The sequence below is a fragment of the Hypanus sabinus genome, chromosome 5 (genome assembly GCF_030144855.1).
Source record: "Hypanus sabinus isolate sHypSab1 chromosome 5, sHypSab1.hap1, whole genome shotgun sequence".
NCBI classification, from domain to species: Eukaryota; Metazoa; Chordata; class Chondrichthyes; order Myliobatiformes; family Dasyatidae; genus Hypanus; species Hypanus sabinus.
This window is the reverse complement of record NC_082710.1, coordinates 176441744-176465384: the sequence shown is the minus strand read 5'-3', so window position 1 is coordinate 176465384 and position 23641 is coordinate 176441744. Positions and strand designations below refer to the sequence as shown.

Sequence of the window (23641 nt, the reverse complement as noted above, 5' to 3'; positions counted from 1 at the left end):
GCAGGAGTGAGTTCTGAAAAGGGAATATTCAGTGCCATGCAATAATTGGCACAAAATTCCTGTTATAGGACGTCCAGTCTCAGTTAATTCAAATCTGTGTTTCATTTATTTTAGGAAGAAGATAATCAGAAGAGCAGGTAGGACATCTCTTGACAAAATTCATCCATAAAATAATTCAAAATTGGCTGATGCTCCGTTTATAACAGCTGTTTAACATTCGCAGTGTTGGCGATGAAGCTCCAGTGTTGTCAGTGACAGATGGTACCCTGACAACGGAGAAAGTCGATCATCTCTTCTCACTAAAAACATTGTTGAAAGAAACTTATGTTGCCATTAAGCAAGGTAAAACTTGTACAGTTTCTTTTGTCCTTGCACCGTTAAATAATAATTAGAAGAAAAAAGTGACTTTCAATATCATTTGGGGGGGGGGATTGACCTCCTTGGTCTAAGATTGTATCTCAGGGGAAGCGTGGACATCCTAACTAATCTAGTAAAGATTCTGGCACCAAACCCCTGCATCCTCAACCCATTCACACTGAGCAAACACAAAATATGAGTATGAATTCCACTTCAGCACTAAGACTGAGGTAGGGATCTTGGGCTTAAAAAGGTTGGCGACCACTAGACATTAAGAAAGAGGATGAGCTGGAGCTTTTGAAAAGTATTGTTAGGTAAGTCACCGGGACCGGATGAGATATACCCCAGGCTACTGTGGGAAGTGAGGGAGGAGATTACTGAGCCTCTTGTGATGATATTTGCATCATCAGTAGGGACAGGAGAGGTTCCAAAGGATTGGAGGGTTGAAAATGAAGAAAGGGAGTAGAGGTAGCCCAGGAAATGATAGACCAGTGAGTCTGACCAGTGATGGGCAAGTTCTTGGAGAAGATCCTGAGAGACAGGATTTATGAGCATTTGGAGAGACCTACAGTAGTCTAATTAGGGATAGTGAGGATGGCTTTGTCAAAGACAGGTTTTGCCTTACGAACCTGATTGAATTCTTTGAGGAAATAAAAAAAACATATTGATGAAGGTCGAGCAGTGGATGTAGTGTATATGGATTTCAGTAAGGCATTTGATAAGATTCCCAATGCGAGGCTCCTTCAGAAAGTCAGGAGGCATGGGATCCAAGGAGACCTTGATTTATAGATCCAGAATTGGCTTCCCCACAGAAGGCAAATGGTCGTTGTAGATGGTCCGTATTCTGCATGGAGGTCGGTGACCAGTGGTGTTCCACAGTGATCTGTTCCGGGACCCCTCCTCTTTGTGATTTTTATAAATGTCCTGAATGAAGTGTCACCTGGTTCGGATATGGCCCAAGGCCAAAAGCAGACAGGCAGCAAAGCATTGCTGTGCTGTGTCCAAGTCTCGACAAGCACTGCGACAGAATGAATGGAGGTAAATGCTGTCACAATGGAATAATAATCAGCTGACACGTGCAAATCCACAAGTGCAATTTCTGTGTCTGCTGCTTTGCCGAATCCGTGGTTGTGACAGGGCCCCCTTCTCTAGGCACAACAGACCTGTGTCCGCTGAGAGTGCTGGATCAGCGACTTGTCCAAGATGTCCTTCACCGGGATCCAAGTGAGTTCTTCTGGGCCAAACCCTTCCCATCCACAAGGTACTGGACATCACCAACTACCCAGCGAGATGCCAGGAGGCATCGCACAGTATTGACAAGGGAACCGTCTACCAGGCGGGGAGGAGGGGGAGGTGGGGTGACTGGGGCCAGGGAAAGTTGGTAACCGGCTTGAGCTGGGCAACATGGAATACTGTGTGGATCTTCAGTGATCCTGACAGATGTAATCTATAGGACACTCTGCTGACAGCCTTTTCCACTACAAATGGTCCCACGTAGCGTGGTGAAAATATCCGGCTCTTGATTTCCGGGGAAGATCCCTTGATGCCGACCAGACCTCCGGCTCTGGCTTGAATGGGCTCACCTGTCGACGGAGTTGATCAGCCTTCCGGGAACGTTATTTCTGGGTGCACAGCTGAGAAGCCCTGGCCCGTCTCCAGGTGCATTTGTGGCGCTGGATCAGCCATTCAGCAGCAGGAACTCCTACGAAACCCAATTTCCCTCAGGATCAATAAAGTCTGTCTGTCAATCTCCTGTCGCAACCATGGATTTTGCAGAGCAGTAGATATGGAAACTGTGCTTGTGAATATGTACGTGTCAGCTAATTGTTATTTCATCGTGATAATATTAAACTCCATTCATTCCATCGCACTGCTTGTTGAGACTTGCTGTCACCCGGTTTGGATGTGGCCCAAGTGTGGAGTGAGAGACACTGACACCGGTCGATAGTTCACAGACTTTAATGCGATCAGTGTTAAAGGGAAAAGAAACAATAAACGCTAGGCCAAACAGGGCCGTTAACTAAAACTCTCAATTGGAAAATGAAGCCCACTCTCCGGCTGAAAAGAACAACTCAATATAAAAGGAATGCCATTAGTCTTCAGAGTCATTGACTCAACTGTCCTATTCCTCAGGCAAGGCCAAAAGCAGATGGGCAGCGAAGTGTTACTGTGCTGTGTCCAAGTCTTGACAAGCACTACAATGGAATGAATGGAGCTAAATACTATCATAATGAAATAATAATTAGATGACACATGCATATTCACAAGCGCAATTGCCATATGAGGCTATCGTACGAAATATGAGACTATCAGGCAGGAACTTGGAAGCAGAATTGGAAACATGTTCTCAGGAAAATGTATGGAAGAAATGTGGCAAATGTTCAGGGGATATTTGTGTGGGGTTCTGAGTAGGTGCGTTCCAGTGAGACAGGGAAAGGATGGTAGGGTACAGCAACCATGGTGTTCAAAGGCTGTTGTAAATCTAGTCAAGAAGAAAAGAAGAGCTTACGAAAGGTTCAAAAAACTAGGTAATGAAGGAGATCTAGAAGATTATAAGGCTAGCAGGAAGGAGCTTAAGAATGAAATTAGGAGAGCCAGAAGGGGTCATGAGAAGGCCTTGGCGGGAAGGATTAAGGAAAACCCCAAGGCATTCTACAAGTACGTGAAGAGCAAGAGGATAAGATGTGAGAGAATTGGACCAATCTAGTGTAACAGTGGGAAAGTGTGTATGGAATCAGAGGAGATAGCAGAGGTACTTAATGAATGCTTTGTTTCTGTATTCACTATGGAAAAGGATATTGGCGATTGTAGGGTTGACTTACAGTGGACTGAATAGCTTGAGCATGTAGATATTAAGGAAGAGGATGTACTGGAGCTTTTGGAAAGCATTAAGTTGGATAAGTCACTGGGAACAGACGAGATGTACCCCAGGCTACTGTGGGAGGCGAGGGAGGAGATTGCTGAGCCTCTGGCAATGATCTTTGCATCATCACTGGGGACAGGAGAGGCTCTGGAGGATTTGAGGGTTCTGGATGGTGTTCCCTTATTCAAGAAAGGGAGTAGAGATAGCTCAGGAAATTATAGTCTTCAATGGTTGGTAAGTTGATGGAGAAGATCCTGAGAGGCAGGATTTATGAACATTTGGAGAGGCATAATATGATTAGGAATAGTCAGCATGGCTTTGTCAAAGGCAGGTCGTGCCTTATGAGACTGACTGAATTTTTTGAGGATGTGATTGATGAAGGTAGAGCAGTAGATGTAGTGTATATGGATTTCAGCAATACATTTGACAAGGTACCCCATACAAGGCTTATTAAGAAAGTAATGTGGCATGAGATCCAAGGGAACATTGCTTTGTGGATCCAGAACTGACTTGCCCACAGAAGGCAAAGAGTGGTTGTAGACAGGTCATATTCTGCATGGAGGTTGGTGATCAATGGAGTGCCTCAGGGATCTGTTCTGGGACCCCTACTTTATTTTTATAAATGACCTGGATGGGGAAGTGTAGGGATGACACAAAAGTTGGGGGTGTTGTGGATAGTGTGGAGGGCTGTCAGAAGTTACAGCAGGACATTGATTGGATGCAAAACTGGGCTGAGAAGTGGCAGATGGAGTTTAACCAAGGTAAGTGTGAGGTTGGTCATTTTGGTAGGTCAAATATGATGGCAGAATATAGCACTAATGGTAAGACTCTTGGCAGTAGAAGAATCAGAGGGATCTTGGGGTCCGAGTCCATAGGACACTCAAAGCAGCTGCGCAGTTTGACTCTGTGGTTAAGAAGGCATATGGTGTATTGGCCTTTATCAATCGTGGGATTGAGTTTAAAAGCTAAGAGGTAATATTGCAGCTATATAGGACCCTGGTCAGTCCCCACCTGGAGTACTGTGCTCAGCTCTGGTCCCCTCCCTACAGGAAGGATGTGGAAATCATAGAAAGGGTGCAGAGGAGATTTACAGTGATGTTGCCTGGATTTCGGAGCATGCCTTATGAGAATAGGTTGAGTGAACTCGATCTTTTCTGCTTGGAGCAATAGAGGATGAGAGGTGACCTGATAGAGATGATGAGAGGCACTGTGGATAGCCAGCGGCTTTTTCCCAGGGCTGAAATGGCTAACACGAGGGAGCATAGTTTTAGGAGCTTGGACATAGGTGTCAGGGGTAAGTTTTCCACGCAGAGAGTGGTGGGTGTATGAAGTGAACAGCCGGTGGTGGTGCTGGAAGCAGATACAACAGGGTATTTTAAGAGCCTCTCGGATAGGTACATGGAGCTGGGAAAAATAGAGCTCTCTGCGCGAGGGAAATTGTAGGGAGTCTCTGGAGTCAGTTACATGGTCGGCACAACATTGTGGGCCGAAGGGCCTGTAATGTGCTGTAGGTTTCTATGTTCTATGTCTGTAATAGTTACATTGTATCACTGCCACAATGTTAACAAATTTCACAACATAAGCCTGATTCTGATACTGGTGCTGGCAATCAATAAATTCAATATTACACTGTAAGTCAGTGATAATGACCCTGGTACCGATTCTGACTCACTGGATATCTCCCTTTCACTGGGGGTTGAAAATGAAGCTGAAAGCAACAATGAGGAGGAAAACTGTATGTTGGCCTTTATTGCAAAAGGTTTTGAATCCGGATCAAACGATTACTACCAGAATATACTTGTACCCTCCTGGGGTGGGCGGAAAGGGACCAACATAACTTATCTGGGAATTTGTCCAAGGCCCTTCCACTGGTCTGGTGTGTCAAAGGGCTCCTGTCTTTACATGTCTGCCAGGATTATATTGTGCACAACTGAATCTATTTTTTACATAATGCTCCACATCATCCTTCATCTTAGGCCACCAGCCCACTTCCTTGGACTTTTCACAGGTGCTTTTGTGCCCCTGGTGTCCCCATAGATCATGGAACCTGTGGATCTTCTGGTTTCTTCCTTCCTCTGGAACCACAAGCTTTCCTTCATGAAGGGCAACTCCATCTTTAACAAACACTCCTTTGTGCTCTCTGTACATTTCAGACACTGCACCTATCAATTTTTAAAAAATCTTTATTTTTCTTTGGCTCCTCTGTTAAATCTATAACCTTAATCTGTTGCTTTTTCTGCTTCTCAATCTCCCCAATCTGTGGCTGCCATTCCTGCCCAAATAAAGCACTTTGCCAATCCATTAGCCTTTCTATTTCCCTTAGGAGATAATTTAGACTGGTCTTTCACTCCGTATTCTTTTCCCTTTGCCTTCTCAAATATATATTGTAATAAAGCAGCAGATGGGAGGGGCTTCCCATCAGCTGAAACAAACCCCCTGGCTTCCCACAGCCGCAAATGTTCTGTAAGGCTGTTACAAATGTTCATACTATCGGAGTGTATGACTGACCCTGGAGGAAAACATTCAGTGTGGCAAACCACATGTGCTACAGCTGCCAATTCTGCTACCTGTGCACTCATGGTCTTGGGTAACTTTAAAGCTACACTATACCTTTCCTGGCCAAGATCACCCTCTACATATATGCCACACTTGTTTTCCTCTCACCATCCTGTACTGATGAGGAGCCATCTACAAAAGTTTTAAAGTAAGGTTTTTCTTTTTCCTCTGTGTCTTTGTTCTCAGTCATTACTTTATCTGATCTGCTTCCACCCTCCATTTTGTTTTGATAACAATGGACCCTTGTGGTTACAATGAGCGTAACCTTGTGACACTCATGTACACCAGGTTATCGGCCGACATTGAGGTAGTGTTTACTCACACCAATATTTCTTCCTTGCAACAGCAGTGTCAATCCAGCTATTTTGTTTTGGCTTAGTGAACCATCTTTAATCCTTCCATCTAGCAGTAATTGTATGGGGGTATGTTCTGTCAGTATTGTAAGTGGATTAAGTCCCACTATGGAGGCAAAATGTTGTACAGCCCAGAAAACTGCTGACGAGTGTTTTTCTCATACAGTATACCCCTGTTCTACTGGTGAGCGCGTGCGTGTGTGTACGCTACTGGTCTTAACTTCCCAGGCGTCTCCTGTGACAGCTCTGCTGAGAGGCTGGTGTCAGATGTAGCCACTTCCAATGAGAAGGGTTCATTCAGATTTGGGGTTTTTCAAGAAGGAGCAGTGGTCAACCCTTGCTTCAGAGCTGTGATGGCCTGGATATGATCTGATTTACATTCCTACGCCACATTATTTCTCAGTAACTCCATTAAAGAAGCTGGATTAGTGGAAGTTCGTTCGATGTGATCCCTACAGTATCCTCCCAGCCCCAGAAAGGACCGCAGCCCTTTCAGGTCTTGGGGAATAGACAGTTTCATAACTGATTCTACTCTTCACTTATCAATTTCTCTTTTTCCCAATGTCAAGGTAATTCCCAAATAACTAACTTCTTGTTTTATCACCTGCGCTTTTTTAGGGGTTTATCTTTAGTCCCAATGCAAGTAATAATTGCAGCAGTTCTGTCAATAGCTGATGATGTTCCTGCTTGTTTTCAGTCTGCAGGAGTACATCATCTACATATTGTACCAAGTTCTCGGGTTTTGAAAGCCATTGTAACCCTTCACCTAAGCATTGGTGAAATATAGATGGGGAATTATAGAACCCCTGTGATAGGGCAGTCTATGTATGCTGTTGTCCCTGAAAGGTAAATGCAAACTTGTACTGACACTCTCGTTCTACTGGAATGGACCAAAACCCATTATTTATGTCTAAAACTGAGAACCATTGAGCTCTTTCATTCTGTTTGACCACTGTTGGGGCTGTTAACAGGGTTACTTTATTCAGCTCTCGATAGAAATTTTCAATGAGGTTTCAATTAATTACAATACAATACAGGCCCTTCGGCCCACAATGCTGTGCTGAGCATGTACTTTCTTTAGAAATGTCCTCAGGTTACCAATAGCCTTCTATTTTTCTAAGTTCCATGTACCAATCATCAGAATCAGACTTTAATCGCCAAGTACCTGTGCACATACAAGGAATTTACTTCCGGCAGATGTTGTCTCTCTGCTCATAACAATAATAATGATAAATATAAATGAAAATATAGATTATACATACAAGTAGTGCAATCCAAGTAATAGTTAGCCGAGAGTTAACCGGCAGTTAACTTTTCAGCAAAGACCCTATCGTTTCTGCCTCCACCACCGTTGCCGGCAGCCTGTTCCACACCCTCACCACTCTCTGTACAAAAACACTTACCCGACATCTCCTCTGTACCTACTTCCAAATGCCTTAAAACTGTGCCATTTCAGTCCTGGAGAAAAGCCTCTGACTATACACATGATCAATGCCTCTCATCATCTTCTACACCTCTATCAGGTCACCTCCCATCCTCTGTGGCTCGAAGGAGAAAAGGCCAAGTTCATTCAACATATTCTCATAGGGTATGCTCCCCAATCCAGGCAACATCCTTGTAAATCTCCTCTGCACCTTTTATATAGTGTTACGGATTCAGCAACAATAAATATATAAGTGAGGCAGGGTTTTTTATAACAAATAAAACATCTATTAAACACTGAAAAACAAACCCCCAAAAGTAAACAAACAACTAAAGTAACCGGAAATCAGCTGCTGTGCGGCAGCTTAAACAGTTCTTAACGAAATAAAGCAAAAACAGTTCTTAAAGCGGTTGCAAAAACAGTTCTTCAAAGTAGTACTGCAAAAGTTCAAAATGCTTACAGTCCATTAAAGGAGAGACTTTTTAGACAATTTAAATTCTCTTTCACGTCATGTTGTTGCAGTTCCCAGTCAAACTATACTTTTCCCGGAGAATTTACGAAGATGAAAATGAACCAGCTTAAAGGCACTGACCTTTCCTTTACAAAACTGTACCCAACCCTTTCTGCTATTTTGCAGGGATTACCACGGGGATAGCTGACAAATTCCTTCCGAATGAGGATCAAACAAGGTCGAACCTGTTTCACCATCGAAATTAACTTTCCTCGATCTTTTAGCTCCCGAACTCCGATCTTCACTCTCCACTGATTTTTAACTGGCAGTATTATAAAGAAACTGCCAGCAATGACCTTTTAAACTTTAGGCATTAAATAAAACTCCACCTTTCAACCAAACTGCGTCATAATATTGGGCCACGCTGTAGCATGGAGTCAAAATGGCAAATCCAGCCACGAACTGCCCCTCCTCACAGGAAGGGGTCCTCCTTTTATACCCTGTAAAAAAAAAACTGTCACATGACCTCTACTGGCGGGAAAATGATGTCACTCCACCATCACAAGACCACCACTTTAAGTCCAGTGTAGCTTCAACACCACTGTCACGTTAAAAGTACAAGACACCCACGGGTACGTAACAACAGTTTCCACATCGTTCCTGCAGTGAAGTGACCAGAATTGAGCACAGGACTCCAAGTGGGGTCTGACCAGCATTCTACAGTATTTAGCTGTAACGTTTCCTCACGGCTCCTAAGCGCAGTCCCAAAGTTGATGAAGGCCAATGCACCGTATGCCTTCTTAACCACAGAGTCAACCTGTGCAGCAGCTTGGAGTGTCCTATGGATCCCTCTGATCCTCCACACTGCCAAGAGTCCGACCATTATGTAAACAACAAAGTATGCTTAAACAGCATATTTACAAAATTCTTCAACTATTACTGAAATATTAAATATACAACAACCTCCACACATTAACCCACCACTTCACGCCGTCAACCACCACTTTTAATATTACCTGTCGGTCAGGCTTTGTACAGACACTCCTGTGCCTAGAATTACTTTATATGGACACACAATCAATCTTTGTCAAAAGCAATCTTGATATTTACATTTATGGCATTCTTCTGTTGTTATGTTTTTCTGTGTTTCTCAGATTTGGAATAAGAATCATGCGACTGAGGAGGTTGGCAAAGCGAATTCTCCAGCTAACCTTCCCCGTTTGCCTGGTTAGTCACTCCCTCGTTCTGTCCTTGGTCCAGTTCCCCCAGTAGTTCACACACTGCCCTCCCGTTCTGCAGTTCTTGGGAGTTCACCATTTACACACCCCGACAGTAAAACAATTGCAAGCTTGGATAATCAAAACAATCCCTTCAGTTAGTGTACTCTGCTTTTTATAACTGATAAAAAATAAGGATTCCAGAAACAGGCATTGCAAACAGTTTCATTTCTTTTCACTCACTCTGTCACATCAACTCGTAGACAACAGAACAGTCCCAAAAGACCCGAGGGACAGTTTGAGGCGACCTAAAATAATGCCTGAGTCAGTGGCAGCAGGCACACTACACCCTACACAAGCAGATTTCATCCCTCATGTTGGCATGTGTGGAGGTTGGATTTCATGGCTGGTGAATAGTTATTTTGGAAAGTTAATGACAAAGTGTGTCATGGAGAAAGTCCCTGTATATTTGTAAATGTTTGTACTTGTTTTCATTTGTCTATTTGTAAATAATTTTTCTTCACAATGTTTAAGCAACTTTTGCCTTGTTTATTCACCAGTTACTAAACTCTCCGGTCCTTTTCACCCTGTACACATCAGACTTCCAATATAACTCGGAGTCCTGCCATGTGCCCAAGTTCGCTGATGACACGGCCATAGTGGGGTGTGTCAGGAATGGTCAGGAGGAAGAGCATAGGAAACTGATACAGGACTTTGAGATATGGTGCGACTTAAACTACCTGCGTCTCAATATCACCAAGACCAAGGAGATGGCGGTGGACTTTAGGAGACCTCGGCCTCATATGGAGCCAGTGATCATTAATGGAGAATGTGTGGAGCAGGTTAAGACCTACAAGTATCTGGGAGTGCAGTTAGATGAGAAGCTGGACTGGACTGCCAACACAGATGCCCTGTGCAGGAAAGCACAGAGTCGACTGTACTTCCTCAGAAGGCTGGCGTCATTCAATGTTTGTAGTGAGATGCTGAAGATGTTCTATCGGTCAGTTGTGGAGAGCGCCCTCTTCTTTGTGGTGGTGTGCTGGGGAGGCAGCATTAAGAAGAGGGACGCCTCACGTCTTAATAAGCTGGTAAGGAAGGCGGGTTTCTCGTGGGCACAGAACTGGAGAGTATGGCATTGGTGGCAGAGCAGAGGGCGCTGAGTAGGCTACGGTCAATCATGGAAAACCCTGGACATCCTCTGCACAACACCATCCAGAGACAGAGAAGCAGCTTCAGCGGCAGGTTGCTGTCAATGCAATGCTCCTCAGACAGGATGAAGAGATCATTACTCCCCAACACCATTCGGCTCTACAATTCAACCACCAGGGGCAAGACATGTTAAAGTGCCGGGGTTAGGACTGAGCTTAAGTTACCACTCAATGCACTTTAGTAACTATTTAAGAACTTTTTAAAAGCTATTTATTAATGCTTTTTGGGAGGGTGATTTTAGATGCATATCATATTTATATTGAGTTAAATACTGTATGTAATTAGTTTTGCTACAATAAGTGTATGGGACACTGGAAAAATGTTGAATTTCCCCTTGGGGATGAATAAAGTATCTATCTATCTATCTATCTATCTATCTCGCTATCTATCTATTTATCTATCTATCTATCTATCTATCTAAATAAAACCCCGCGCATAACATGCCGTTGTAGCTTACCATCTGTTTTTCCAAACTGGTGGCCCACGCCTGAGAGTGAGGTGTGACAGATGGTAGCAGAGGTGTGATGGAAAGCCAAAAAGGGGTGTGGGTGTCAAAAAGCTCGGAACAGCAATCATGGAAGGCCAGAGTTGAACCAGATTCCCCCGGGTGGAGTCTCATGAGGACAGACAGTGGGACAAGATGGGATCCAATGAAGAGTACAAGGCCCAAGGTGCAGGGCCCAAGACATGTTGTGGTCCTTCTGAGGAGCTGGGAAAGTCTGTGGGGATGTCAAAGCTGGTAGCTCCTCTTGGCCAGTTAGTCTCCACGCAGCAGGCCCAGGAAGAAATACTTCTGCCCAGTTCTGAGAGCTGTGAACCAGCCTGATCAGAGCTCCATCACCAGAGACAAGTGTTGACCTGGGAGCACCCACCACATCAGGGAGTCCAAGTTTCATACCAGCTCCAGACTCCTTGGACAGCAGAAGCCCAAAAGTGCTGCTTCCAACACCAGCACCCCAGCCCTCCCTGTTACTGGGCCTCCAGGTATGCAGGACCAGTCCTCACAGCCACCACAGGTGCCTTCCCAGGAATGGGTGCCTGCACCTGAGCCAAGACGTGGAGACTTTGCCGAGCATTCAGAACCCAAGATGGAGAGGATATCGAGAATTACCTCCTGCAGCTGAAATGCCTGGCCAAGATGTCCAGGCACGTGGAGCAGTGGACTCATTCCTCTCCTGACTGGTACAGCGTTGGAAGCCTACTCAGCCAAGGGTGACCTGAAGCAGGCACTCCTGGCAAAATTCAACACATCGCCGGAGACCTTTCGACTGAGCTTCCGGGGAGGCCTGTGCCAGCTGGAGAGTCACCAAAGGAGACCTACCACTCCCTGAAAGGCCTCAATCAACGCTGGATCAGGCCAGAAGTCAGAGCAAAGAAGAGATCAGGGAATTCATCAACTTCGAGTTGCTGTTGCAAATGTTGCCGGGGTATTTTGTACCTACGTCCAAGAACATGAGCCTTCGCAGCGCAGCTGGCCCAGCAGTATATCTACGCCCTGAGTGGAGCACCCCTGTCATCTTCTGCTCAGTCACGGGAGTGGCCACCACTTGGGGGACACCCTGGTCCACAAATCAGAGACAAGAGACAATGTAAAACCTAAAGCTTCCCTGACTTGCTATTACTGTCAACAAGTTGGTCACAAAGCTTCTGTTTGTCCTTTAGAAAAACCTCACCTGTCCAGCTATTCTTTCTTTTTCAATTTTTTTATTAATATGAACATGATAAGATTAATACATAGTTATTGGGATTCCAAAATTAAAATGAATATAAAAGGATACACAAGCAATAAGTACAATATAGTTAAGTCTTCCCAAATCATGAATGATACAACTATCATATAAACGAAACAAGAAAAAACTAGGTATATCATGTTGAAAAAAACAGAAAAGAGAAAAAGAGAAAAAAAATTATTACCCTAAGAAAAACTAATCTAACAAACTAACCACTAACTATTAAAGAAAAAAAGGAAAAAGGGAGAGGAAAAAAAGGGTTGTTTATAGTATCTATAAAAAGACAAAGAATCATCAGTGTCCCCAACTCCGATCCTCTCAACATATATATAATCAAAACCGGAAAAACAAATAGGATTGGAACAGGGTCAAATTACATCATGTGAAAATATTGAATAAATGGCCTCCAAGTCTTTTCAAATTTAATAGAAGGGTCATATATTAAATTTAGACATAACATAGTTTGAGAAACCAATGAAATATGGTAGGGGGTTTAATTTCTTTCCAATTCAACAAAATAGATCTTCTAGCCATTAATGTAAGGAATGCAATCATCCTGACAAGCAGGAGATAAATGAATTGACTCTATCATTGGTAAACCAAAGATTGCAGTAATAGGATGAGGTTGTAAAACGTACTGCTGAAATATCAGTCGGTGAATGGGCAGAGGTTGCATGCTCTCTTAGGTACAGGAAGTATGGTTACCTCTAGTCAGAACAGAACTTGTACCACCTAATCTTGTTGATTATTACAAACACACTTCGATTCAATGTGTACATGGGGATGTTAAAAAGTATCCTGCTGCTGATTTTACTCTTGGTGTGGTGGACAATGGGTACCTACTGTGGGTGGGTATGGTTGATGATTTGCCAAAAGATGGGGTAATTGGGAGAGATTTACTGACCCTAATGTTGGGTAATGTTAATTCAGTCTTGTCTTGTCCTGTATTGACACGGTCTAAAATCATGTGGGTGGAGTCTATTTGACGGGGGTAAGAAAGGGGTATGTAAATCATGTCAAGAACACCACTTGAACAAAGCATTGGGTACATCTGACCACCAGGAGTCTAGTGAATCCTGAGGAAGCAAGGTCCAGTGGAAAGGAAAGGCTTCTCAGACATAACATATCAACCTGCTGAGGGAGTGGAAGGAAAGAGAAGGCCAAAGCTTTCCTTGATGGTCCTACAGGTGGAGGAAGACAGCAGAGAGATGAATGAAGACTTGCAGTCTTGTAGTGTTTCTCTAAAGCCCAAAACTAGGCTATTTTTTGCCGATTAAAGCATCGAGGAAGATTGAAATAATCGAGGCAAGATTGAAGCGAGGGGTGTTCAGTCCCCTCACGCTCATTGCTGATGAACAATGAGCTCATTGTCCCGTCTCTCGCTCATTGCTGATGAACAATGAGCTCATTGTCCCGTCTCTCACTCATTGCTGATGAACAATGAGCTCATTGTCCCGTCTCTCACTCATTGCTGATGAACAATGAGCTCATTGTCCAGTCTCTCGCTCATTGCTGATGAACAATGAGCTCATTGTCCCGTCTCTCACTCATTGCTGATGAACAATGAGCTCATTGTCCAGTCTCTCACTCATTGCTGATGAACAATGAGCTCATTGTCCCGTCTCTCACTCATTGCTGATGAGCAATGAGCTCATTGTCCCGTCTCTCACTCATTGCTGATGAGCAATGAGCTCATTGTCCCGTCTCTCACTCATTGCTGATGAGCAATGAACTCATTGTCCCGTCTCTCACTCATTGCTGATGAGCAATGAGCTCATTGTCCCGTCTCTCGCTCATTGCTGATGAACAATGAGCTCATTGTCCAGTCTCTCGCTCATTGCTGATGAACAATGAGCTCATTGTCCAGTCTCTCACTCATTGCTGATGAACAATGAGCTCATTGTCCAGTCTCTCACTCATTGCTGATGAGCAATGAGCTCATTGTCCAGTCTCTCACTCATTGCTGATGAGCAATGAACTCATTGTCCAGTCTCTCGCTCATTGCTGCCAGAAGAAGATGTCTGTGTGTGACAATTCCTTTCTTTCTCTCTCCCTCGATCTCTTCTCCCACAGGAATTTTCCTGCATTCAAACGCTCTCTCTCTCCTACTTGATGCTGCTGGGGGATGGTGCCAGAGTTCTAGTTCTTGGGCAACATTTGATCGATGTAGTGTGTGAATTGGTCTCTGTAGTTTAGTTATGATGTGATTCTGGTTTCTCGTTGCTCCTTCTGTTGCTACTTTATGCACCTTTGAACAGGGCAGCCTGCAACTATCAAACAGCAAAGTACAGATTAAACTGAGCTGAGCTGAACTGAACATTCTTGGACTCTTTCGATGATTTTGTGGGTTTGTGGTTTATATTCTGCATTTTTTGTACTGTTTTTCATTTGCTAGAATTTGATTTTTTTTGTGTGGTTGATGTTTATCTTTGAACGGGTTCCATGGTTTTCCTTGTTCCGTGCTTGTCTGTGCGAAGACAAATCTCAGGGTTGTATACTGCATACACACTTCACAGATGGAAAAGGGTCTAATGTTCTGAGATTTATGTGATGATTGGACTGTACTTTATATTGATTCTCTTCAGTTTTTGGTGTGAGTGATGGGATCAGGGACTATTACTGTTGCAGTCTTTTTGCTGTGGGGAGGGGGTATTCTTGGGGTCTGCAAGTTCTGCGTTTTTTCTTTCTTGTGCTGGTCGGGGAGAGTTGAGTCTTTTTTTCCATCAACACCCATGGTCTCTCTGTATTTAATGGCTATCTGGAGTCAACAAACATCAGAGCTGTATTGTACATGCATAATTTGACAATAAAATAAACTTTTGAACCTCATAATAAATTTACTTTGAATCTTTGAATACATTGTATAAACAAAGTATGCTTAAACAGAATATTTATAATATTTTTCAAATATTACTGAAATACTAAATACACAACTTCCAGGCACTAACCCACCACTCCACACCCTTAACCAACAACTTTATGATTTCCTGTTGGTCAGTCTTTGTACAGACATTCCTGTGCCTAGCGTTACTTCATGGACACACAATCAATCTTTGTCTATAAGCAATCATAATATTTACATTTATGACGTTCTTACTTTATTGTGTTTTTATGTGTTTCTCAGATCTGGTGTAACAATTATGTGACAATTATGTAACAATAATGCTAATTCTCCTGCTAACCTTACTCCTTTGCCCAGTTAGTCACCCTCCTCACTCTAACCCTGGTCCAGTTTCCCCAGTAGTGTACACACTTTGACCACCTGTTCTGCAGTTCTTAGGAGTTCACCATTTACACACCCCAACAGTAAAACAATCGCAAGCTTGGCTAATCTAAACAATCCCTTCAGTTAATGTGCTGTGCTGTTTATAATTCATAAAAGTAAGGATTCCAGACACAGGCATTCCAAACAGTTTCATTTATTTTCAGTCACTCTGTTACGTCGGTTTGCAGACAGCAGAACAGTCCCAAAAGACCCGAGGGACAGCTTGGGGCATCCTAAAATAATGCCCGGGTTAGTGGCAGCAGATCCACTACACCCTTCACAAGCAGATTTTAACCCCTCAGTTTGGCTTTGCTGAGAGGTGTGGAGGGAGGATTTGATGGTTGGTGAATAGTTATATTGGAAAGTTAATGACCAAGTATATCATGGAGAAAGGCTCCATATATTTGTAAATTTTTGTACATTTGTTTCCATTTGTCTATTTGTAAATACTTTTCTCTTCACAACTTTTGGGCAGCTTTACTTTTTTTTCACCTGGCACCAAATAAAACCCCTTGCACTAATGTGCTGTTGCCACTTACCATCTGTTTTCTTATCCAACTGTGACCCTCGTCAGGCAGCTTACCCACACCCGATAGCGAGGTGTGACGAATTAATTTGTACTATTTTGCGCTCATGTACAGGAAATTACATCTTGAATCTGAATCTGAAACTTAGTGCCTTCACAATGAAGACTGACGAAAAATACTTACCGAGCTTGTCTGCCACTTCTTTGACTCCCTCCCCTCCCCCCCATCATTATTAAATCTCCAGCTTCATTTTCCAGCAGGCCAATATCCACTCTATCTTCTCTGTTACCCTTTATATACCTGACTTGTAACGTATTCAGGCAACAATAAATATATGAGTTAGGCAAGGGTTTTTTATAACAAACAACACGTTTATTAAACACTGAAAACAACCCCCCCAAAAGTAAACAAACACTAATGGAACCGGAAATCAGCTGCTGTGCGGCAGCTTAAAGAGTTCTTAAAACGATGCAGCTCAAACAGTTCTTAAAGCGATGTTGCAAAAACAGTTCTTAAAACAATGTTGCAAAAACAGTTCTTTTAAGTAGGATTGCCACAAGTTCAAAGTGCTCATGGTTCATTTTAGGGAACCATTTAAGATGATTTAAATTCTCTTTCACGTCGTTTTGCTTCGATCCCCAGCGTTGAACTTTTCCCATGAAGAATTTACGAAACGGAACGAAACGGCTTAAAGTCACTGACCTTTCCTTTATCACACTGTCCTCAATCTTCTGCTATCCCGCAGAGATTAACATGAGAACAGTCAACGAGTTCCTTTCCGAATAAGGATTAAATAAGTTCGAACCCGTTTCACCGTCGAAATAGATTCTCCTCGATCTTTAACTCCCCAACTCCGATCTTCACTCTCCACTGATTTCTGAACTAGCAGTATTGTAAAGAAACTGTTGGCAATGACCTTTTAAACTTTAGACATTAGATAAAACTTCATCTTTCAACTAAACTGCGTCATCTCATTAAATCACACAGTGGCATGAAGTCAACTTGGCAAATCCAGCCACGAACTGCCCCTCCTCACAGGGCGGGGTCTACCTTTTATAACCTGTAAAAAAAACCTGTCACATGATCTCTACTGGCAGGAAAATGATATCACTCCACCATCACAAGACCATTACCTCAAGTCCAGTATAGCTTCAACCCCAGCCACGTGACAAGGGTACCACTGTCATGTCACGAGTACGTAACACCTCCCTCCAAAAAAACATTTTTGGTCTGACAAGAACAAAAAATTTTAACAATTGCTTACAAGAAAGCAAATGTATAAATTTTATAACATACATAATATACAATACCATCATATAACAGCTTAAAACTCACAACACAGTAGGCGTGTTACAATTGAAAAAAAACACTCCATAAAAAAAAATGGATTGTACATTCAACATCGAGATAGACAATCAGCAACCACATTATCTTTACCTTTAATATGAGTTATCACAATATTGTACTCTTGTAACATCAAACTCCAATTTAATCATCTTCTGTTTTTGTTTTTCATCTTACTCAGAAAAACTAACGGATTATGATTAGTGTAAACAATAAGTGGTTTTTGAGTTGTACCAACATTTACCTCAAAATATTCCAAAGCTAAAACAAGAGATACCAATTCTTTCTCTATTGTCGAATAGTTTCTTTGATGCTTATTAAATTTCTTAGAAAAGTAAGCTACTGGATGATCAACCTCAGCACCCTCATTCCTTTGCATTAATACTGTTCCTGCAGCCTCATCACTAGCATCCACAGTCAATGAAAAAGGTTTTTCAAAGTCAGGTGCCTTAAGCACAGGTTGTTGACATATCATTATTTTCAATTTTTCAAATGCTTCTTGACAAGGGACTGTTCACACAAACTTCATTTTCTTCTGCAGAAGGTTAGTTAATGGAAGGGCAACATTAGCAAAATTCTTACAAAATTTTCGATAATATCCTACCATTCCCAAAAATCTTCTGAGAGTTTTTTCCTTCATTGGAGTGGGAATCTCTAAAATTGCCTGAACTTTTGCCTGAACAGGAGCTACCTTACCTTGACCCACAACATAACTAAGGTAAGTCACAGTGGCATGTCCAAATTCACTCTTAGCTAAATTAATAGTTAAGTTAGCTTTTGAAAGCCTTTCAAACAATTTCTCCAACGCAATAATGTGTGCTTCCCAAGTATCATTTCCTGTCACTAAATCATCAATATAAGCATCAGTATCTTTCAATCCCTGAATCACAGAGTTAATCATCCTCTGGAAAGTACCTGGGGCATTCTTCATCCCAAATGGAAGAACATTATACTCATATAACCCAGATGGAGTTACAAATGCAGAAATCTCTCTACCTCTGTCCGTTAATGGAACACACCAATACCCTTTCAATAAATCAATCTTTGTAAGGAACTTTGTTTTTCCAACTTTATCTACACAATCATCTACTCGAGGAATTGGATATGCATCTGTTTTCACTACAGCATTCACCTTCCTATAGTCCGTACAAAACCTAATACTACCATCTGGTTTTGGCACCATAACACATGGCGAACTGCAATTCAAGTTAGAATGTCTAATAATATTATTCTTTAACATATAATCAATTTCTTTCTCAGCAAGTTCACATTTTTCTATGTTCATCCTATATGGATGTTGTTTAATAGGTTTGGCATTTCCAACATCTACATCATTTGAAGCTATAGTAGTCCTTCTCGGAACATCTGGAAACAACTCCTTATGTTTAAAAATTAACTCCTTCATCTGTTTCTGCTCTAGCTGTAAATGTGCTAATTTCTCATCAATATTTTCCAGAGTGGTTGAATTTGGTAACCTAACAGAAACAATGTTGGATTTAGAATGAAATTCAGATGAATGATCTATCATGTTCCTAGTTAAATCAAACTCATTCTCACTAACCACAACAGTCACAGTATCAGATTGTTTCTCAAAATATGGTTTTATCATATTTATATGGCAAAGTTGTGTTGACCTTCTATGATCTGGAGTTTTTATCACGTAATCCACATCATTGATTTTAGACACAATTTCATAAGGACCATGAAATCTAGCTTGTAAAGGATTTGTCTGCACTAGGAAAAGAACCAACACCTTATCTCCAGGCTTAAACATCCTCATCCCAGCTTCTTTATCATACCAAGTCTTCATTTTCTCCTGAGCCAACTTTAAATTTTCCTTGGCTAAGCTACAAGTTTTAGGTAACCTTGTCCTTAAATTTCAAAACATAGTTGAACAAATTAGTGTGTACTTCCTTACTAATCCACTGTTCTTTCAATAAAGCTAAAGGTCCTCTAACTCTATGCCCAAACACAAGTTCAAATGGACTAAAACCTAAAGATTCCTGTACCAATTCCCTTACTGCAAATAAAAATACCCTCATCCCAGTCACTTTCATCTTCCACACAATATGTCCTCATCATACTCTTGAGGGTAGAATGAAACCTCTCCAAGGCACCTTGCGATTCTGGATGGTATGTAGACTAAGTGATTTGCTTAGCTCCCAATTTATAAACTATCTGTTGAAACAATCCAGACATAAAATTACTGCCCTGATCAGTTTTTATCTCCTTAGGTAATCCAAAATAAGTAAAGAATTTTATAAGAGCCTTTGTCACAGTTTTAGCTTTTATATCCCTAAGTGGTACTGCCTCTGGAAACCTAGACGAAGTACACATGATAGTCAACAAATACTGATAACCAATTTTTGTCTTTGGTAATGGACCAACACAATCTACAATACCTTTAGAAAACAGTTCACCAAATGCTGGAATAGGTTTTAATGGAGCTACTGGTGTAACCTGATTTGGTTTACCAACAATTTGACAAGTATGGCACGTTTTACAAAACATCGCCACATCTTTTCTTAGACCAGGCCAGTAAAAATGTTTTAAAATCTTGTCCACAGTTTTCCTTACCCCTTGATGTCCACCTAAAGGCACACTATGAGCTAAAGTCAAAATCTCATTTCGATAAACTTTAGGGACAACTACCTGGTAAACAACATTCCAATCCTCACTTGCAGGAATTGTAGGTGATCTCCACTTCCTCATCAACACAACTTTTTCCAAGTAATATCCTACTGGCACCTTCTCAATTTCACTATCTAGTAAAGCTTGTTCTCTTAATTTTATAATCTCTGAGTCTCTATTCTGCTCTGCTATCATCTCCTTCCGAGACAGAGATAAATCTTCATAGTCAGACTTACTCCAAGAATCTTGTTCAAACAACGAAGATAAGAAAGTCTCTGACACATCCTCAAAACTCGAATCCTGAGTTGAACAGTTCTGAGAAACAACCTCATTCTGCGCATCAATCTTTTTAGCCATAGCTCTAGTCACAACACAGGAAGAATCAGTGTTAGAATTCAACTCTGGTTCCTCTGACTCCTTTGTCAAATGCACTTCAGGAAAAACTTGTCCACCTGCCAAGTCATTACCTAACAATAAAGAAATACCCTTCACAGGTAAGTTATGCTGTAATCCTGCTTTAACAAATCCTGTAACTAACCCTGACTTTAAATTTACTTTATGTAAATGTACAGGCATAAAATCACTCCCAACACCTCTTACGTAATTTACTTCACCAGTATCAGACTCTTCATTAAACTTCAACACACTGTCTAACATCAGTGATTGAGAAGCTCCAGTGTCCCTAAGGATTTTTATTGGCACCAGAGTAGATCCTTCTTTCAAGGATACAAACCCTTCAGTTATAAAATGATCATATCCCTTTCTAACTTAGTCAGACTCTAACAAACCCTCATTTGTGTTTATCAAACCCTGTAATTTTACAGGTGCTTCAGTACGTTGTACACAAGCATCTGGAACTGCTTCCTTTTCTTTCTTTTTCAATCTGAAACAGTTAGCTATCACATGACCAGGCTTCTGACAATAGTTACACATAAGACCAAACTGTCTTTCCTTCACAGGTTTTCCTTCCTCCTTACCTTTCTCATTAACTTCTGATTTACCTTGAGTCTCCATGTTATATTTCCTCTTAAATTCTGCCCTGAGGAAATTTCTTCTTATGGATTAAAACATACTCATCAGCTAATCTAGCACAGTCCTGCAATTTATCACTATCCCTCTCATTTAAGTAGGTCCTTACTTCAACAGGAATGCTTCTTTTAAATTCCTCCATTAAAATCAGCTCTCTCTGTTTTTGTTCAGCCTCCAATTTACAATGCTCCAATTTCATTTGTTCGATTTGCAACTGCATCTCCAGATTACTTATTGGAAATGACTCTAAAACCGAATCATCAAAAACACCCAAATCCACATAGTGTGACGCGATCTTTCTCTGTATTACAGCCTTTGATGTAGTCTGCAAAATACCTTTAAGTGGCAATCAACGAGCTATCTCAGATACCTCAGTTTTTTTCGCCTTTGCTAACAACTCCGCATCTGGCGAAGCCAGAAACTCATCAATATTCATAGTTGCCGAATACCACTCACAAGCCAATCAAACAAAAGAATCGAGTATTCCCCTTCCCCAAAACACCGATTCAAAAGTTAGCAAGTATTTAAACTCAAACGATCCAATCCGGATGCAGCCCCCATATTTATGTTATGTATACAGGCAACAATAAATATATGAGTTAGGCAAGGGTTTTTATAACAAACAACACGTTTATTAAACACTGAAAACAAACCCCCCAAAAGTAAACAAACACTAACGGAACCGGAAATCAGCTGCTGTGCGGCAGCTTAAACAATTCTTAAAGCGATGTTGCAGAAACAGTTCTTTTAAGTAGGATAGCCACAAGTTCAAAATGCTCACGGTTCATTTCAGGGAGAGACTTTTTAAGATGATTTAAATTCTCTTTCACGTCATTTTGCTTCAATCCCCGGCGTCGAACTTTTCCCACGAAGAATTTACGAAACGGCTTAAAGGCACTGACCTTTCCTTTATCACACTGTCCTCAATCTTCTGCTATCCCGCAGAGATAAACATGAGAACAGTCAACGAATTCCTTTCCGAATAAGGATTAAATAAGTTCGAACCCGTTTCACCGTCGAAATAGATTCTCCTCGATCTTTAATTCCCCAACTCCGATCTTCACTCTCCACTGATTTCTGAACTAGCAGTATTGTAAAGAAACTGCTGGCAATGACCTTTTAAACTTTAGGCATTAGATAAAACTTCATCTTTCAACTAAACTGCGTCATCTCATTAAATCACACAGTGGCATGAAGTCAACTTGGCAAATCCAGCCACGAACTGCCCCTCCTCACAGGGTGGGGTCTTCCTTTTATAAACTGTAAAAAAAACCTGTCACATGACCTCTACTGGCGGGAAAATGACATCACTCCACCATCACAAGACCATTACCTCAAGTCCAGTATAGCTTCAACCCCAGTCACGTGACAAGGGTACCACTGTCATGTCACGAGTACGTAACGGGCTAATCCTCTAGTCTCCTCTTTAATCTTATTAGCTAGCATAACTTCATATTTCATCTTCCTCTCCTTTTTGCTTTTCTTCGTTGCCTTCTGTTGGTTTTTAAAAGTTTGCCAATCCTCTAGCTTCATTAATTGTTTGTTACATTATATGCCCTCTTTTCACTTTGATTCCTGCTGCCCTTCTTAAGTAGAGACAGAACATCAGTTATCCTCACAGCTCAGGATGATAGAAAATTCTCTGCAAAGCTCCTTACCATCTCCTCCCTTGCTTCACATAACATCCTAACATGCAGTTCAGGGATTAATCCACCCTTATGCATTTCAGGAACTCCAAAACTTCATAATGTGGATATGCTCCTGGATTTCATTATTTTCTTCCCTGACTTTACCAGCTTTATATTTACTCATGTTGCATAGCTCCAAACAGAATCCTAAAGGGGACCTGCTCTTGCCCCAGTTACTTTTACTATTAAACTGTGTTTAAGATACTGTACAAGAAATTGAAACTTTTGTTAATGAGGCATTCACTTTTTCCCAGATTCTAGGCTTTCACCCCGTGAATAAAAAAATGTGCCCAAAGTAAGAGTAAAACTATGATGTGATTTAATAGATTAGTTTGGAAACATAGCTTCTTTCTCTCTCCCTCTCTATCTATATCTTCGATTCTCTCATACCTTGATTTATTCATCAAAAGTTATTGATCTGATCATACACTCAATGAAATAAAATCCAGAATTCCATAATAGCCACATGTAATTCTAATTATGTTACAAGTCATGCTGGGATATGAGATTCCCACATTTTGAAAACAAACAATTAGGAAAGAACATGAATTTGTATTTTGGAAAATAGATTGGTAATGATTGGAGTGTCATTTACTCAATTCTGGAATCTAAGTGCAGATATAGAGTGAGGTCTAAAAGTCAAAGATAGAATAAAAACATAACTAGCTTAACGAATAAACTCTTCTGACTGGGTACAGGTATTGATTTTAACCAACTTTTCGATGACACACTCTGCCGTCTTCATCAGGGATGATGCCTGGGAATATCTAGTCAGTGGTATGGCAGAGTTTATCATCGAAACTGGGATTAATGTTGATACCTGTACTTGGCTGGAAGCCCAGGAAGAGTTTATTCATCAAACACGCTGGGAAAGCACCAGATCCATTTATAACTAGCATATTTTATTTACTTTGATAGATTTACAAAATTAAACAGTATGGAAACATGCCAGTTGGTCCACAGAATTTGTGTTAACACCAACCACCCACTGACATTAA

At 41.5% G+C, this 23641-nt stretch overlaps 1 protein-coding gene across 1 annotated transcript; it reads left to right on the top strand.

The window, feature by feature from the left end:
* On the top strand, positions 1-11057 carry LOC132394660 (uncharacterized). Its single transcript, XM_059971023.1, has 3 exons — positions 1-137; positions 224-342; positions 9781-11057. Exons 2-3 carry the CDS (start codon positions 325-327, stop codon positions 10378-10380), a joined length of 618 nt encoding a protein of 205 aa, XP_059827006.1. The 5' UTR covers positions 1-137; positions 224-324; the 3' UTR covers positions 10381-11057.
* Positions 11058-23641: the final 12584 nt, after the last annotated feature.